Source organism: Podarcis filfolensis, assembly GCF_964270895.1.
Source record: "Podarcis filfolensis genome assembly, chromosome: 1".
In the NCBI taxonomy this organism is placed as follows: Eukaryota; Metazoa; Chordata; class Lepidosauria; order Squamata; family Lacertidae; genus Podarcis; species Podarcis filfolensis.
Genome location: NC_139604.1, coordinates 105,557,306 through 105,575,183, shown reverse-complemented (window position 1 = coordinate 105,575,183; position 17,878 = coordinate 105,557,306). Strand labels below are relative to the sequence as shown.

At 46.2% G+C, this 17,878-nt stretch overlaps 1 protein-coding gene across 1 annotated transcript; it reads left to right on the top strand.

Moving 5' to 3' along the window:
- Positions 1 to 323: 323 nt before the first annotated feature.
- Positions 324 to 17,878, top strand: PGF (placental growth factor). The gene is made up of 7 exons (XM_083621250.1): positions 324 to 1,135; positions 4,177 to 4,219; positions 6,870 to 7,066; positions 8,112 to 8,188; positions 10,480 to 10,509; positions 10,668 to 10,736; positions 16,372 to 17,878. The coding sequence occupies exons 1-6, from the start codon at positions 986 to 988 to the stop codon at positions 10,726 to 10,728; spliced, it is 558 nt and encodes a 185-aa protein (XP_083477376.1). The 5' UTR covers positions 324 to 985; the 3' UTR covers positions 10,729 to 10,736; positions 16,372 to 17,878.

The following is a 17,878-nucleotide window of genomic DNA, read 5'->3' as shown; positions in this document are numbered from 1 at the left end:
ACCCTCAGCGGCATCAAGACTGACCTGGTGGGGGGGTGTCCAATTTTATACAGGTTAGTTTTTGTTATACATATCTTATACATTTCTGATACCTTTAATATTTTGAAGAATTTTGTCTGTTTATGAAAACTGAAGTTAGCAGTCGGGGGTGGCTGGGACTGGGTGCAAGTAATTAGCTTTGCCTAGGGCACAAGACAGCCTGGCTATGGGAACTGCACCCATACACAAAGCTGGGTGCATGTGCGTCATGGCTGGCAGCATCCTTCTGCCCCATAAACATAAACGATCCGAGATAACGTGTGAACTCCCCCCCCCCCGCAACTCCACGACCTCCTTCCCCGCCTGTCACTTTTGCACGACGTCGGGGCTGTAAGGCGAAAAGGTCAGGCAAGAGCAGCAGACGTGCCTAGCTGCGCCCAGAGACCCGCCCGTCGCTCGGGCGGCGGATGGGCACCGCTTGTCGCCGCCAGGAGCCCGCGCTCGCTCCTCGAGGTGCCCTCGACGACCCTGCGCGCTGGGAGGTTCGGAAGGGCCTTCCCGTCGGAGGTCACGCAGGGCCTTCCCGCCCCACGCTGGCCCACCCGGCAGCCCTGCCGGCAAAGCCAGCGCCCGGAAGCGCCCTCCCGGGGTCCGCGGGGATGCAGGGAGCGGGGGCGGGCGCCCGAGGGGGCGGGGAGGAGCCGGCCAGCCGCCCGCTTCACGTGGCCCCGGGGCAGCAGGAGGTGCTGCCGAGAGAGCCTCGCTCCGCAGAGCAGCCCGCGGCGGAGCGGAGTCGCCCGGGAGCCGGTCCCTCTGCTGTTCGTTCCCTCTCCAGCTCCACTTGGCGCCCGGGAAAAAGAGCGCCTGCTTTCCCCGCAGAAGTGCTTCCCCCGCTGGCGCCCGCCAGGCTCCTCTGGGAAGGAACCACACGCGCCCAGCCAGCCAGCCAGGGATCCTGCAGGCGCGACGCGGCGGCTCGCCGCCCCACCGCCGGCTATGCTGACCAATGTGCAGTAGGAATCGAGGCGGCATCGCTTCCCGCTCCAAATCGGCACTTGAGACCGGCGCGCGAGAGAAGCGGAGGGAGCCGGCGCCCGCGATGCAGCTCTTCGGAGGCTTCCTGGTGGCTCTCGCCCTGCGGGTGGTGGGCGCGCAGGTGAGCTCCGCAGAAGCCCCTCTGTCCTGGCCCCTGGCAGGTGAGGCTGGGGTGGGGCCGCCCCTTCCCTCCTCACCCCCCGAGGAGCTGGCAGAGGGGTGTCAGAGTGGGTTTGGGGCGGCAGCCGATTACTGTTCGTGCCGTCCCGTGACTTAAAATGCGACGAACCGGGCTGCAACCCTGGAATTAGCACGCCCTCTGTTCCGGAAGCCTTGTCCCGATCCCAGGTACGTAGAAAACGACTGTGGTTGTTCAGTGGCTGAACTCGGCGCGCCCCGCGAGGTGCAGAGCTTGAGCGTCGGGGGAAAAAAGACGTGAACCCAGGCACAAGTTTACACTCTTGAAATTTACACTTCACGGTGTTTAGGGCTTTATTTTAAAACTGGAAGTACTCTACGGGGGAAAGATCTCTTATGATCTGGAAGTTTTTAAAATCTCCAAATCTCAGGTGTGTTATAATTATTTAGTAGTGTGGGGAAAGAAGGAACTCTGCAGATGCTCATAGGCACTGCTACCGTCTCCTGGAGTCCCAGGAAGCACCTTGGCACTGAGGTGGTGGTGGGGAGTTTACCAGGCTTAGAGGAATCCTTGATCTGGTGGGGCAGAAAGCATAGCCCAGATTCAGGAATGATTGATTGACCTGGTAAATTGCCTAAGTGTGTGGCTTCAGTTAGGGGGAAATGCTACCGGTATGTGTTGTTTTTTAGTTTTGTTTTAAAAAAACACATTTTAATTATCCTGTTCTTGCAGCCAATATACTCTTTCTCATCCGTTCCTACCCTTTCTTTTGTGTGAAACTGAAGGTGCTTTCAGTCAGCCTGTATATTGAGTTTTTGTCTTGATTTGTTTGCAGGGAGACTAGATTACGTTGGCTATTTAATGAACATTACTTCTGATTTGTTTGTGGGGAGGTTAGATTATTGCACACTTTCTAGTTCATTTCCCCAATCATTTGGGGAAGTGGATTTCTTGTGCATGGCTCCCAATCAACTATTAATTGCACGACCCAAATTTGCTGGTATGTGTTTCAATCCCACCTGAAAACAGCAACAATCCCCCAGAGTTCTGTCAGTGAGTGGGTGAGTCTAGAACCAGATTAGCACAGAGCATCAAAGTGTGCATGTGAAGCATTGTCAAAGCCATTTCTGAGAATCTGCGTGTCCTTGCAAGGATACTGCATCCACCATGGTATATTGCTTATCTCTCCTGTGTCAAGTTGCTACACCCAGATAGACATTTCAGAAGACTGGCACCAAGCCGTGCAGATACGCTCATGGAAGTCAAGGGCACCCAGGCTGAAAGCACCTTAAGGGCTTTCTGAAGTTCTTAACTGGAATGGAATGCAGGTTGAGTAGACTTCCTACCTGCCTCCTGGACCACTGGATTGCCCCAATGCCAAGCAGTCCCTATATTCTGGCACAAACAAGCAGAAAAGCCCCTTGATTAAGATGGATTGCCGTCAAGAGCAGAAGACCTGGAAAGAATCTGCCCACTTCCCCCAGCATGCTGACCTTGAGCATGCTCAGGTGGGCACTAGACTCTGAGAGGAGCAAACGTCAATAATTTCTGACCCAAGACTCTTCTTTAGTGCAAATCGTTGGACTAGATGAGCCTTGAGGTCCCTTCCAAGTCTACGATTCCATTTATCTGACCACCTCAAATATTTACTTGCCTCACCCTTTGTAGTAAAAACGTTAAATTTTCTGGAGAGGGAAGTTGTGCACTGCTAGACTGATATCTACTGGCTTGAAATAGAATTGCGGTTTCTGGGTGATATCCAGTGGTAGCCAAACTCAGAGTAGACCCACTGAACAAGGAGAGCACTTCTGTAACTCAGTAACCCAAGGGGCTTGCAAGAGACATGACATCATCAGTAGATTAATCATAGCAGATTGGAAAAGGACTTCATTTTGAAATGAGAGGAGCTGACTAATGCTTGGCTTCAAGTCACATTCTCTCACTTGCAGCTTCTCTCTCTAATCTCATATACATGCAAGTTGATTGGTGTAGGAAAAGCACTTTGTGCATGCTTAGAGGCATACTGTTATTGGGTTGGATCCAGGCAAAGTTAGTTGAACAAGTTATTCATGAAATAATTCAAGACACATCCATTTCACTGGCCAACCTAGCAGAAATAGTTCTTTACTAAAATTTCTACACCACCTCTGTAAAGAAATTCTCAGGATAAAAAGAAAATATAAAGAATGATAAAAATACAGACAAATCAAATCAGCTTAAAAAAATACAAGGATGAAAAAACAGCAATATATTTATTCCCTTCTTGATTATTTTACATCTTCCATGTCTGGGTCTGATTTTACAATACATTGGTGAGGGTGGCAAAGTAAAGACTGTGCAGCTGATTTTAACACTGAAGCAATAATATATTTGTATTGTGAACCATCTTCATAGCCATTATAGGAAGAAAGATGTTATTTAAATCCAGTAATTTGCTGAATAAATGTTTTGGGCTCTGGTATACCCTGGATTCAAGCATATAGAACTGATTCCAGCTGATAAGTGATTGGGAGCGTCTGAGTTGAACCGGTCACAGTGGCGGGGGCTTCTTCTTCCCATCACTCTGTTGACCCTGCTGTGTCAAACTCTGGATTGTAAATTCCTCAGGGCAGGGACCTGACTTCCTGTTACTTTGTAATACCCAGTGCTGAAGAAATCATAATAAATATAACAGGTGACACATACATTAACCAAGGCTGCCATGCACTGCTCGCTTATCAATATGTACAGGATTGCACAGTTACAAAAGGAGGAAGGAAGGAATTTTCTGTACTCTTGAGCCCTGGACTGCAGCATGGGGACAATGTGCCTTTTGACCAAAAACCTCCCTTGCAACATCTTAATCAATGGATCTTATTTTAGAAAATAAAATGCGACCTTTAAACAGGTTTGAGCACATGAGAATCATCCCACTGTCTTCTGTGCTTTACAGAAATGATCCACGCTGAATTGCTAGAGATTTCATTGCAGGGTGTTGGGAATGCCTGGGAAAAATTACTTTCCCCTCCCCTTTCTCTCCCTAGAGGCAAGATGTGCTTCTTCAGAACAGCACCACTGAAGCGGCAGGTGAGTGTGAAGCTTGTCCCTCTTTTATGATGTCAAAAGGGCCTCCAAGAAGACACATGTGAATGGAAGAGACTTGAAGGCTCTATTATGTCATTGTCTTTGTTTTGGCACACCAGGCAGTTGTTCATTGGTTCAGAGATGAAACGAATTTTCTGCATGCTATCAGTGAGACTTCTAATAGCCAAATTAGCCATGATATTAAATGTGTCTTTGTATTTAATGTGCAGATTTTTTTAAAATAAAAAATGCAAATAGAAGCTGCTGGGGGATGGGGGAGAGCTGATAATTATTGGGATCACAGCAGGTGGGCTGGGTGGGAGATTAACCCTTTCCTCTGCTTAGGAAACTCCACCCTCTGAAGCTGGCATTTGCACTGGAAGGAAATCCTCTGTTGGGCTCAGTGCAGGATTTCCGCCCGATGCAGCGACAACTTTCAGAGGAGAAAGAGAGATTTTCCTCAGGACTGCAGTAGGAGATGAAAGGGTTAAGTCTCCTCCATCATGATAATTATTAGCATTTTTTATGCCTATGCATTAAAAGCAAAGACACATTTAATGGCACATCTAATTTGGCCTTTAGCCTATAATGAAGCCTAAGCGTATGCAAATTGAATAATTACACATTCTTTCCCTGATTCCCCCTGTCTTCCCTTCCTCTGTCTTTTCACTTGTGTCAAATTTTAGATTGTGAGCCCCTTGGGGCAGGGACCTTGACCTTTTGTGCTCCTCGTGCATACCGATGAGGCTATATAAGTAAATACAGTAGTATTAGTAGCATCAGCAGCGGTGGTGGTGGTAATCTAACACTCTCCCCACCTCGCTGAGCACAGAGAAATTCCAGAGGTGCAGTGCTTGCCTAGGTTTGGTTTTCATTGGAAGGTAGTCACTGGAGGCTTATGGTGCTTTGCAACATAGGAGTTTATTTTCGGATATACAGGTTGAGCCTAGGTGGAGGCACACAGCACGAAAACATCCACTCTCACTGCTCCGTCCCCAGTCAGATCTGAGCAGCTTGTAGAGCCGAGATTTCAGCTGTCTCCCTCTTTGTCTGTGTCTCACTCAAATATTGCAGTCAGACAGAGGCAACTAGCTCCCCCTGCCCTTTGTCTGGACAGAGATGGTGGCGGCGGCAAGTATTATTCAACCACCTCCTCGCCTTCCTGAGCCATTTACTTAACAGTTTTCCTAACAGAAGATGTGCCTTGCAACTTTTCCACACACCATTAAAGAACATGTGGAGACTTTTTGGGTTGCATTTACCCTCTCCCAATCTTACAACAGCTTCACACAGTTTTCAACATCTGTGATACATTGTGAAGGAGATGGGTAAGATTGCGGTTCTGGATTTATGTCCTTTCCCCATGTGACCATATTATAGTTGAAATTAAAGGCCTGTGATGTTCTGACTTCCTTCTGATCTAAAGCCAAGCATTTCCAGTCTCGCTTCTTGAAAGAAAGGATGGGAGGCTGGAAGCTTCCGCCAGGCTCCTGAAATGGTGTTATAATCAGCACTTACTTAAGTCGGAGACTCTGCTGGATAAATCAGACTTCCCTGTGACTTCCAAACACACCATTTTCCTGGCAAGGAGATGTCAAAGTTCTGGCTGAGAAACTGAGATGTTTTCTGCAAAACCGCTGAATCTAGAAGTTTCTGCCAGTGGGATTAATAACACTCTTAGGAAAGATGCTTTTCGAAAGGCTTGCCTTTAAGTTACAGATGGTTGGGCAACATGGGATGTCCTTGCCCTGCAGCCTGCCTTACTCTGGAAATGGTGGTAAAGGAGCAGTTAGGAGTTTTTAGGAGACCCCTGTTCCCCTCACACAGCTACAATTCCCAGAGTAGCTTAATTGGCAAACCCTCTTCCCAGGGGACTCTGGGAATTGTTGGCCTTGTGAGGGGAATGGGGTTCTCCTTCTCCTAACGACCTTCCACACTCTTAACAAGCCACAGTTCCCAGGATTCTTTGGGGGAAGCCCTAGCTATTTAAAGCGGCACAATACTGTTTTTAATGGTTAGTACAGGTGGGACACGAGTGGCGCTGTGGGTTAAACCACAGAGCCTAGGACTTGCTGATCAGGTCGGCGGTTCGAATCCCTGCGACGGGGTGAGCTCCTGTTCCTCGGTCCCTGCTCCTGCCAACCTAGCAGTTCGAAAGCACGTCAGAGTGCAAGTAGATAAATAGGTACTGCTCTGGCGGGAAGGTAAACGGCGTTTCCGTGTGCTGCTCTGGTTCACCAGAAGCGGCTTAGTCATGCTGGCCACATGACCCGGAAGCTGTACACCGGCTCCCTCGGCCAATAAAGCGAGATGAGCGCCGCAACCCCAGAGTTGGCCACGACTGGACCTAATGGTCAGGGGTCCCTTTACCTTTACCTTACAGGTGGGGCCTTGTAGCCTTCACCAACCTGGTGCCCTCCAGATGTTGTGGACTATGTTGCCTATCAGCCCCAGATAGCACAGCCAATGGCGACTGGGGCTGATGGGAGTTGTAGTCCAAAACAACTGGGGAGAACCAGGTTGGCAAAGGCAGATGAATCTGATACAAGGCACCTTCCTACATTCTTGCTGCCCATCAGTTACCTGAAGCAGCCGTGTCTCCCGTTGTCCATGCTCTGAACCTGTTGCCCCAAATCTTTTGTATCTTCTTCAGTTGTCTCCTTTCATGACGTTTGGAACCGCAGCTCCTGCCAGCCCTTGGAGAAGCTCGTTGATGTGGTATCCGAGTACCCCAGTGAAGTAGAGCATGTGTTCAGCCCTTCCTGCGTCTTCTTGCAGCGCTGCAGCGGGTGCTGCGGAGACGAGAGGCTCCAGTGCGTCCCGACGGAGGTAGCCAACGTCACCATGCAGGTAAAGAGGTTGGGCTTTGTGGTGCTTTGTTCCCAGCTGTCTCTCCATGCAATTGTTAGGAATATAGAAAGCGGCCTTATACCAAGTTAGGCCATTGGCCCATCTACCTCATTATTGTCTACACCAGGGGTTGTCAGCCTGGTCCCTACCGCCCACTAGTGGACGTTTCAGGATTCTAGGTGGGTGGTAGGGGGTTCTACGGCACAAGCTGAATCCTCCTTCCTTCAAGCACTGGTGGCAGTAATGCAAGAAAGATGCGTTAGTGGGTGGTAGGCATAAAAAGGTTGACTACCCTGGTCTATAACAATGTTTCCCAAACTTGGTTCTTTAGCTGTTTTTGGACTCCATTTCCCATCATCCCTAGCTAGCAGGACCAGTGGTCAGCGATGGTGGGAATTGTAGCCCCAAAACAGCTAGAGACCCAAGTTTGGGAAACACTGGCCTACTTTGACTGGCAGCAGCTCCCCAGGATTTCAGACAGGGCGCTGTCCCATTTCTACCTGGACATGCTGGGGATTGAACCTGGGACCTTCTGCGTTAAAAGCTGGTGCTTTTACCGCTGAGCTACAGCCCTTCCCCGTAGTGGTCAGCACTTCTTTGCTTTACATCTTCTGTGAAAGCTGGGAAACTGAAGCTCAATGGATTCCTGTGATTCCTAGCAACTGGTATTCAGAGACACGATGCCTCTGACAGTGAAGGTAGAACATAGCCATCATAGTTGGTAGTCATCAATAGCCCCTCTCCTCCATGGATTTGCCCAATCCTCTTTTAAAGCCATCCAAGATGGCGGCCCATCACTGCTTCCTGTGGCAGTGAGTTCCATAGTTTAACTATATGCTGTGTGAAGAAGTGCTTTCTTTGGCCTGCCCTGAATCTTCCAACATTTCTCTTTGTTGGGTGTCCACATCTTCCAGTGGACATCCTTTCTCTATGCACTTTCTCCATGCTGGGCATAATTATATAAATTTCTATCATGCTGCCTCTTACTTGCCCATTCTCTTAAGTCCCAAATGCTCTGAGAGTTACATAGGTTTCACCCTTACAGCTCCTGAAGGTGAATTCAGAAGAACAAGCGCCCTATGTGGAGCTGTCCTTTGTGGAGCATAGGAAGTGTGTATGCAGGTATGTGTCTTCATGATGGCATTTTTCTGTTTTAAAAAATTACATTTATATACCACCTTTTCTTTTAAGGAGCTCAAAGTGGTGTACATGGTTCTCCTCCTCCCCATTTCACCTTCACAACAGCCCTGTGAGGTAGGTTAGGCTAAGAGATGGTGACTGGCCCAAGGTCACCCCATGAGCTTCTTGGCTGAGCGGGGATTTGAACCCTGGTCTCCCAGGTCCTGGTCCAGCACTCTGGCTGTCCTGGGTATCCAGTGCCTCACAGGAGTCAAGTAATCCCTGGAAGGAAAGGGAATGATGTGGGGTAGGGAGACCCTTTAATGAAATCCACAAGCCCCTCTATTTGACTCCCTCTAATTTTAGCCTTCAAAAAACAGTAGCCAAGGGAGCCAGCAGAAATATTTTAAAAAAGGTGAGGGGGCTTGGACTGGTGGTGCCTCAGGCAGCCTGTTAATGTAACCTAAGCCTAACTGGGGCAGGTGTTCTCATTTCTTGTCATGGTGAGCCACAATGGGATGTATTTGGGCCGGTGGGGGCAGTGCGAGGGAACTATTATTATTTACAGTTAAGTCCACTACACCTCCTCCCAGCCCCAAAATGAAGAAGCAGGACAGTCGCTTTCAGCATGTTCCTTGACACCTCAGGCGTGGAGCGTCCCTTCTGCACATTTAGATCAAATTCCAGCTTTCCCCCAGGGGTTAGATTGTTGACACCAAGCCCTCCTCAGCAGGAAACAGTTGTTCTTCCACCATTTGCTGTGCTCCAGGAACTCCACACACAATTCTCACTCTGATTGACTAGAATTTTTTTTGATTTGTTGGCTACATAAAGGCAAGGCTGCTGGAGTAACTGAATCTCCTCAAGTCTGCCATGCCTTAAGCTGACCAGACTAAAGGCATGGCTGTCCTAGCCAGCACACAATGGGGGGGGGGAACCTGACAATCTGTATGTTATCTGTGTTAAAAAGCATAGCAATGAAATGTTGTTCCCAACAATTTACAGTCTGTGTCAGAAAAAGCTGGATCCTGTGGTCAATGCCATTGTATATCATTGCTCATACTTTTTTTCACAAATGTTTGCATTTTGCACAATTTAATTATGGTTTTACTTGTCACTGGGAGGAGCAGGAACAGTCGAGGTCACCCCCAATCATGAAGAATTCAGCAGACATTGGTCATATTCTTTCAACCATATCTTCACAGTCATAAGGACTAGAAACTTAAAAAAAAATACAGAAAGGAAGCTAAAATTCTTATGAAGCCAAGTTCAACATTCAGTGTCATATTCTACATGCTTTCTAGACACCAGTGAAATTGCAGCAGATACACAGCCCTGGGGGTGCCCTACATGCCTGATGCTTAATGAGCCAGCAACCCAACCAAGTGACAAAATGTGACAGAAGTAGCAGCTGTTCCAACTCAGCTGTCCATTTGTGGCCTTCGGGGCCTTTATAGGATCCTCATTTTACCAAAATGAACAAAGAAACAGCCCCTGTTGCTTGCAGCACGAATACACACAGCATCATACAAACCTTCACTTCCAGCTAGTGTCCTTGCTCTGACAAGCAGAGACAAAACAAAAACTACCTTTCCAAGATAATTATTCCCTAGCTTAATCAGTGTATTGCCTCTGAATACACTGGCCTCTGAAATGCCCAAAATAGGTGGTCTCAGACTGGCAACGTGGGGGGGGGGGGCTGATGTGCAGTGATGCTGAGAACATTCCTAACTCCTCTTAGCCTCGTCTAATCCTGTTGGTGTACAACATGTGCTGTAAGGGAGGGTGCATTTTTGCCTGCAGTGCCTGCTTCCTGAAGGGCTCTCTGTAGAGAGACTGAAAGCCACTTGATGCTCTCCTTTATTTCTACCTACCATTCTCCCCCTCAACATCCAATAACATATTTGAAATTCTGTCCCAACAGACCTTTTCAGTGGGTGCGACTGAATAATGTTGCTTATGAGACTGTTAACGGGATCTCACCTGCGTTTGGTGGTCTAAGAAGGGAGACTGGGCCTTGTGTGAGCAAAAGCATGGGGCCTGGTTCAGTGATAGACAGTGGGGTGTGTGAGGTGGGGTTGGGATCCTTGGCCACTATGAACCATGCCAGGTAGCAGAACATGAGTCTAGAAGCTCTGAATGACTCTGTTCCTTATAAAGAGGAAATCATCACATTTAGGGGGCAAGCCCATCTGTGAGTTTTTTTACTATTCCCATCACATTGGATCTCTTAATATCTATGAACGTTGCAGCCCCATACTCTGAACGTGACAGTCTAACTCTCTTCTCCTTAGGCCTCGGCGAGATGCTGTGAAGTCAGGGAGGTAAGTAGAATTAGCAAGGTTTCTGGACGTTGGTTACTCTCCATAGTGGAGAGGGGTTGGGGTGACCCAGATGGGCGGGGTATAAATAATAAAGTTATTATTATTGGTGTCTCATTTCCCACCATCTCTTCTGTTTCCTTCCTTCTTCCCTCCTGAAGGAGGAGGAGACCCAAGGGACGCAGCAAGAGGAAGAGGGCAAAGCAGAGACCCAAAGATTGATCCTCTAGGTGAGTGTCAATACCAGGGAATGGGGGGAAGAATAATTCTTCAAGTTATGGTTTAGCTGTAGATGTTTTCTCCCAGAAGTGCCTGCTGTTGGCTCCAGCTTACTGGTATGGATAGTGCGAAGTTAGATTATTAGTAAACACAATTAAAACATTAAAATAATAAATAGACACCATCAATAAACTAAGAACATACCAGTATTCTAAATATCTGTACAGATCAATATATATATAGTTTTCACTGCATGTTTGCCAGTGTAATAATCTTCTCCCTGGCTGTGGGTTGTTTTTGGTGATGGAACTCTCAGGTTCTTGGGCCACAGAATCGCAACCTCCATTGTTCCTACTGTCATAAATGTTTCTGAGGTGCGTTTGTTTCATTTTATATACCACCTTTTCCTTCAAGGAGCTGCACGTGGTTCTCCAGCTCCCCATTTCACCTTCACAACAACCCTGTGAGGCAGGTTAGGCTGAGAGACAGTGACTGGCCCAAGGTCCCCCAGTGAGCTTCAGTGCTCAGTGGGAGTTCGGTCTTCCAGGTCATAGTCCCAACACTCTTAACCCTTAACACCACACTGACTCTTTTTTTCTTTACGGGCAAACTGATTGACGGAGGTATTTCACTCATTGTTGGAAGCAGACTTTGCATGTGTGAGCATACTGTTGGAACTAAACAGTAATCTGGGAGAATTCACATGACAAGTTATTAGAACTTGAAGCTGCACATGCACACAGGTTTTGCAGTGTCCACACAATGTTGTCCTCTTCAAAATTCTGTCCTGTATTATTTTCCCATTTCATATGGATTAACAGTTTCTGCAGAAAATCTGATAAATTAAAAAAAAAATTGCAGAATACATAAATCCAGATTAAAAGGGGAGGGGGGAATGGGATGACATTTTTAAGGGTGGACACTGCAAAAACCTTATATGCATGAGCAGCACTGAGTCTGTGGTAAACCGCCATCTTGAAACACCCCATAACCCCAAAGGAAAAGTCCCTGATCTACCTAAAGATAAATTGCCCTTAAATCCCATTGAAATCAGTGAAGTTTAATTTGCCCCCTTGATTTCAATAGGACTTAAGTAGCCTCCAACCCACCACATTCAGCCAATTTTGCAGCAATGAGGGGGGTTGAGGATGCATTTCTATGGGCTTTGCAGTGACAGGCCCCTCAAGATTCCCCTGACCCAAAGATTTTCCTCCTTGCCAACCTCACCAATTGGTCAGGGCAGAAGAAAAATTTTAATTCGCGACTAAAACTTTCGCTGACAGATTACATTCAATCATCCATTAAAGGTTGCACCCCTAATTAAAATGCATTTAACTTGCTGTGTTTCTTTTTAAAGCTCACCATAAAAACCTTCCCATTTAAGGACTTGAGATCAAAAATAGCAAATACCAAGGCCTTGAATAGCTGGTTTGCCTTTTGTTATCCAGAAAGTAAACTTTAACCTTTCAGGAGGAAAAAGTGAAACTATTGTTTATTTGAGCAGATTGGAGCCCTTATCTCCAGGGAAAGGGAGGATTTGAGGAGATAAGTGGGGCAAGTTTTCCATTGTGCCTTGTAGATGAGAGCACATACAGTGTTTCTGTGGATTGTAGCTGAGGGTGCAAATTTGCCTTTTCTGTAAATCTGTATCCTTTTAGACTCCTCCCATCTTTCTTGCCTAAAAATAAAAATAAATGCTTTACAGAAAACTAATGCTTAATAAAAACAGCACTTAACCGTTAAATGCCTTAGGGTTCCTCTAACTAAGCCATTCTCAAGAGTACACCCATTGAAATCAGTGGACTAAAATCAGTCACATCCATTGGTTTCAGTAGGTTTACTCTTAATTTGACTTAGCTGGATACAGCCCTTAGTCTGGATGGAGAAACTAAGGTATATTTGGTGGCAATATTTTTGTTTGCTTAAGTGCAGGCTTAAGGCATAAGGGCCAGGAACCTAAGATCAACTTTAGATGTGCTCTGGGCAGTGGGGTGGGGAAGAGGGAAATTAGACACTGAGAACTGAAACCAGACAGAGAAATAAATAACCTTGTGCTGTGGAAAGGGAAGTGAGATAATTCCTTATATTACTGGGGAAGGATTTGCAGTGATAACATTTATGCATATTTACTCATAAGTAAGGGACACGGGTGGCGCTGTGGGTTAAACCACAGAGCCTAGGACTTGCTGATTGGAAGGTTGGCGGTTCGAATCCCTGCGACAGGGTGAGCTCCTGTTGCTCAGTCCCTGCTCCTGCCAACCTAGCAGTTCGAAAGCACATCAAAGTGCAAGTAGATAAATATGTACCACTCTGGCGGGAAGGTAAACGGTGTTTCCGTGCGCTGCTCTGGTTCGCCAGAAGCGGCTTAGTCATGCTGGCCACATGACCCGGAAGCTGTACGCCGGCTCCCTTGGCCAATAAAGTGAGATGAGCGTCGCAACCCCAGAGTCGGCCATGACTGGACCTAATGGTCAGGGGTCCCTTTACCTTTATTCATAAGTAAGGATCACTGAATTCAGAAGTAAGCCCTGGTGACTAGTACAATGCCTAGGCATGCTCTACTCAGAAGTAAGACTCACTGGGGCCAAGGGTAAGCCATAGTGAGTTAAAGTGAAGCCTCTGGAAGTTCCCCCTGCTATAACAGGCATGTCAAAGAAACCCTCAGGAGCTGAATATGAAAGAGGGGTGTGCATGTGTACGCAAACGGACCTGGGGGGGAGGTGCCGAACCAAGTCTTTGGGGTGAAAGAAAGCCTAGTTTCTCCCCTGACTCTAGGACTTGAGCAAGTACAATGGGATTTTTTAATTTAAAAAATAGCAGATGTCTGTGCCTCGCCTTCCTTCCCAACTGGATTGTGGTAAGAATTCACTTCTGCACCAACTTATTTGTTACCCAGGTGAAGGTCGCATCTACACTATGCCTTTAAAGCACATATAAAGGTCATGGCTCCCCCCTATATATCTATAGAAACTGTAGTTTTTAAGGGTTCTAGGAATTGTAGCTCTGTGGGGTATAACCTACAGCTCCCAGGATTTGGGGTGGTGGGAGAGCCAGGACTGTTAAAGCAGTATAAATGTGCTTTAACTGTTTAGTGTGGATGCAACCTAGGCTTCTGCCATGTGAGTTTACTTAGCTTTGTTTTTTATCTGCTGCTATTTTCTGTGTTGTCCTAAACTGTTTTTATTGCAATTTGTACATCGCCTTGAGGTGTGTGAGGAAGGAGATTAATTCATTAATAATTGCTATTAATTAAAATTCCGTTTTATCTGCGTCGTTCTAAACTGTTTTTAAAATAAAGCATGGGAGTCTATGTTAGAAGTTTAAAAATCTCATTGCACGTGACCCTTATGCCTTAATCCTGCACATTTTTAAAAAAATAAAATCTCTTTTCTCTGACATGCATGCTCTCACACACAGAGATTTTCCAAAGATCTCCATTTCCAGAGAAGGTTGTCATGTGGCATGTGGGGCTGTTACTCAAGAAACACAAGCTGAACGCCCCCGAGCAGACAAGACCAGGACAACTAAAACAGTTGGCATTCTCTTTGTGGCAACTAGTCAGATTTTTAAGAGGTTCCTCAGGAGACATGCTCAATCCCACGTAATGTGTGGCCTGTTCTGGGAACTTGGAAGCTGGATTCTAGTGAGAAATGTGATTATTACATCAAAGAACTTGGGTGTGGGCTTAGCCACCCGGGAGGCTGTTGGTGTTGCCAAGCCCAATGTGATCATCGTCTTCAGTGGGGATATTATAACCATCAAAACAGAGAGTGGTTTAAAGAACACATGAGTTTTCCTTCTAAGAGTTTGATAAGACCACAGCAGATGGCAGAGTGTATTGTGACATTAGACAATGACTCATATAGGCCCCATCAAAGTGGCTTTCAACCTATGTGCAGATCCCTTTCGGACGCAGACATCACAGGCCAGAATGCACCCTCAGGCCATACCTGGACTGTACATTTAAAGCACTTTAAACAGCCCTGCTTTTCCCCAAAGAATCCTGGGAGTTGTAGTTAAGGGTGCTAAGAGCTGTTAGGCGGCCCCTTTCCCCCTCACAGACCTACAATTCTCAGAGTTGCCTGGGAAGAGGGATTGATTGTTAATCCTTGAACTCCTGGAAGGAAAAGCAAGATATAGATATACAACAAGGAACAAATATGTCAGAGTCACAAGTCTCAGCAAAACACATTTTGCCAACCTCGATAACATATTATTATGTCAAAGTACAGTAAATAGGAATATTATCTTGCAGCAGTTACAAGGTGTTTGATTATTTCGTGGTTGTATCTGCAGATTCATTTTTCATTTCTTATTTTTGTTTTATAGTTGCTGTTTATTACTAAATAACAGCCCAGTGATGACAACAGGGGCTGCATGGGGGACATGGCAATTCAGAGGAGTTACTTGCAAGCCAAACACACCAAGCCCAGTCAGTTGTGTTTTACTTTGTAAAGGCAGCACACTTGGGGAGTGAATGAAATAATGTGGATGCAAGGAAGGTACTTAAGCAAACATACCCCAGTGTTCTGCACCATTCATGAGCTCTTGTGCTCATGTTATCCCTAGTTTCCCACAGGCATCTGGTTGCCTGCTGTGAGAACAATATGCTGGTCTAGTTGGGTCATTGGCCTAATCCAGCAGGTCATTCTTATGTACCGGTATTCAGCTTCTCCTGCTTTATCTGCTGCTCTGGGAGGGGTCCCTCCTGAGTCCCAGATGGGAGTGGTCAACAGTTCTTCCTCTGATTGCTTAGCAACAGTGATAAATTGATCAAGCACCTTTAGCAACGGTAGCACCTGCCAAGTGCCAAAGCATTAGAGCTACCTCCAAGTTTTGTGCTCTAACTTTCTTCAGAAATGTCTGATTGACTTTTAGAAGCTAAGAGTCTGGGAGCACTGCTTGCATGGGACCTGATACATCTGTGCCCCCTTATTGGCAGCCCTGTACAGTGCAGTTATTATGACCCTGAAGCAGAGGATGAAGCAGCGGATTGGGGCCCCATAAAGTGATTGCTTTTTCCTCAAAACACTGAGCTGTTGACAGGCTAACTCCAAAGCAAGCTTGCAGCCAGTCTGAACTCTTGTGGTTATTCAGCAGAGTGGTCACCTTGAGAGAGAAGTTATTTAAAACAAAACAACTCAAAACTGAGCAATTCCTCTATTTGGTGGTCCATGGTTAGCCTTAAGCCTTTTTCACAGCACTGTAAACTAAGCAGCTATTGTTAGACATGATAAGCTTTACTATGCAATGCTTTTTAGGTGTGGCAGCAGTAGTGGATTTGTAATGTTTATGAATTGTCAGAGAGACAGTTGAACTAAGGCCACAGTTGGATGCATACTTACTTGAATAACATGGCTCTTTCTTCTGCATAAACATAGATGGGCTGGGCTGCAATGCATTCAGTGAAAAGTGTGTCACATCCTAGAAAAAACCCCAAGCTGAGTATCCAAAAGTCCTTTGTCATACAAGTATAAATGTTCTTTTTATGGGATATTTGGATTTTAAGGTTGTTAAATACATTTGACAGCATGGCCTTGTTAGATTCCTAATTTGCTGAAAATTACTGCATCCACTTTCCATGCCTGTTAACACAAGACCCAGCCACCTTCTTGGTGTTCATCCTGTCCCTTGCTCTCTTTCCAGGTGGGATTTCTGATGAAGGTGGCTGCTTTGTTAGCAGATGGCAGTACCACAGTGCCTGTATTTATTACTCTGTCCTCTTCAACACTCCCCTACACACAAGCCCATCGCATTTTTGACTGATGAATTCTGGAGGGGCCCGCAGCAGTTCAACCACTTTCAAACCATCCTGAGCAAACCAGGAAGAACCAAGGAAACATCACAGTGGGAGCAGATCAAGCCAATGTGAACAGGAGATGCTAACTGCATAATAGGAGGTTGACTGGGGGCCAGGTGAAGAGAAGAAGCCACACGTTTGTCTAGGTTCTTTCCCTGCCTTCGTATATAGCTAATATTTCACACTGACATCCACAGAATTGGAATCAGAATCGAAGTACAAGAAAAGAGCAGTTGGCCTAACTGGCAGGTACAGTATTATGCAGCATGAACTTAGAACACACTGGCCACAAACAGAAGCAGGTGCTTCCTGCTGAATTGTCTGGATGCTACAGTCTGGCTGAGCAGGGAGGTGGCAAAACAAAACAAGTGGTTTGAGCAGTGTCATCAGCCCTTGGCTAAGTCTTTTTGCTTTCCACCAATTCCGTTGCATTGAAAACACTCTCTTTATCTTGCCAAGGACTCGTGTCTCAGAAGAAACTATGCTTCGTCAGCCCGATACATCTAAAATACCTTCTTCCTGGATGAACTAAAGCTGGAAGAGTACTTTGTCAGGTAGCATCTTGGAAGCTGTGGAAAGAGTAATTGTGTTCTGAGGCAGCAGATCCTATTCTGAAGAAGCCTCCAGCACGTTACTCACAAAGGCGAGGAGCCAAGGGAATCATGAGATTGGAGAGACAGCCTATGCAGAGCTCAAGTTGCTGTGGGTTTAGTGCGCAAATATCATATTTTACTGCATAAGTAATTGGTTTATCGAAAAACTAGTGCTGGAAAATACACAATAGAGAGAGTATCCCCCAAATCTAAAGGTTCATGTATCTGTAAAGCGCACATAGTCACTTTTCCCAACAAAATTGTAGCAGAATCCTGTCCTTGGCAAATCTGTCTTGTGCTGCTGTATAACATTTGCATCCATATCGTAACATAATTAACTATGCAGGGTTTTGTTGATATAGCTGGTTTTGTGGTGGTTGGAAAAGACAGCGACAAGGTATGGGAGTGGAAGGTGCCACTCCAGCTCTATCTTTCTTCCCACCCTCTCTCCGCTAAATTGTGTTGCATCTAACAGCTGGCTATGTCATCTCAATGCCAATGGCACCTTTGGGAATGGGGGCTGTTGCCGGTTTATTAGCACTATTGTATCTCATTGCACAAAGTCAGTTTGCAGTCAGTCCTATTGGAAAGGGTTGCAAAATGTAAGTAACTGTAGCTTGGCTGCATAACAATAGCCAAACTCTGAATGAATAATTGTGAAGCAATAGGCATTCTAAATTAGCTCTCACTGTTTGAAGAAATATCGGTGTCATTGTGTCGTTTTAGGGTGCATAATGTTGCCCATCTATAAATCAGTTAC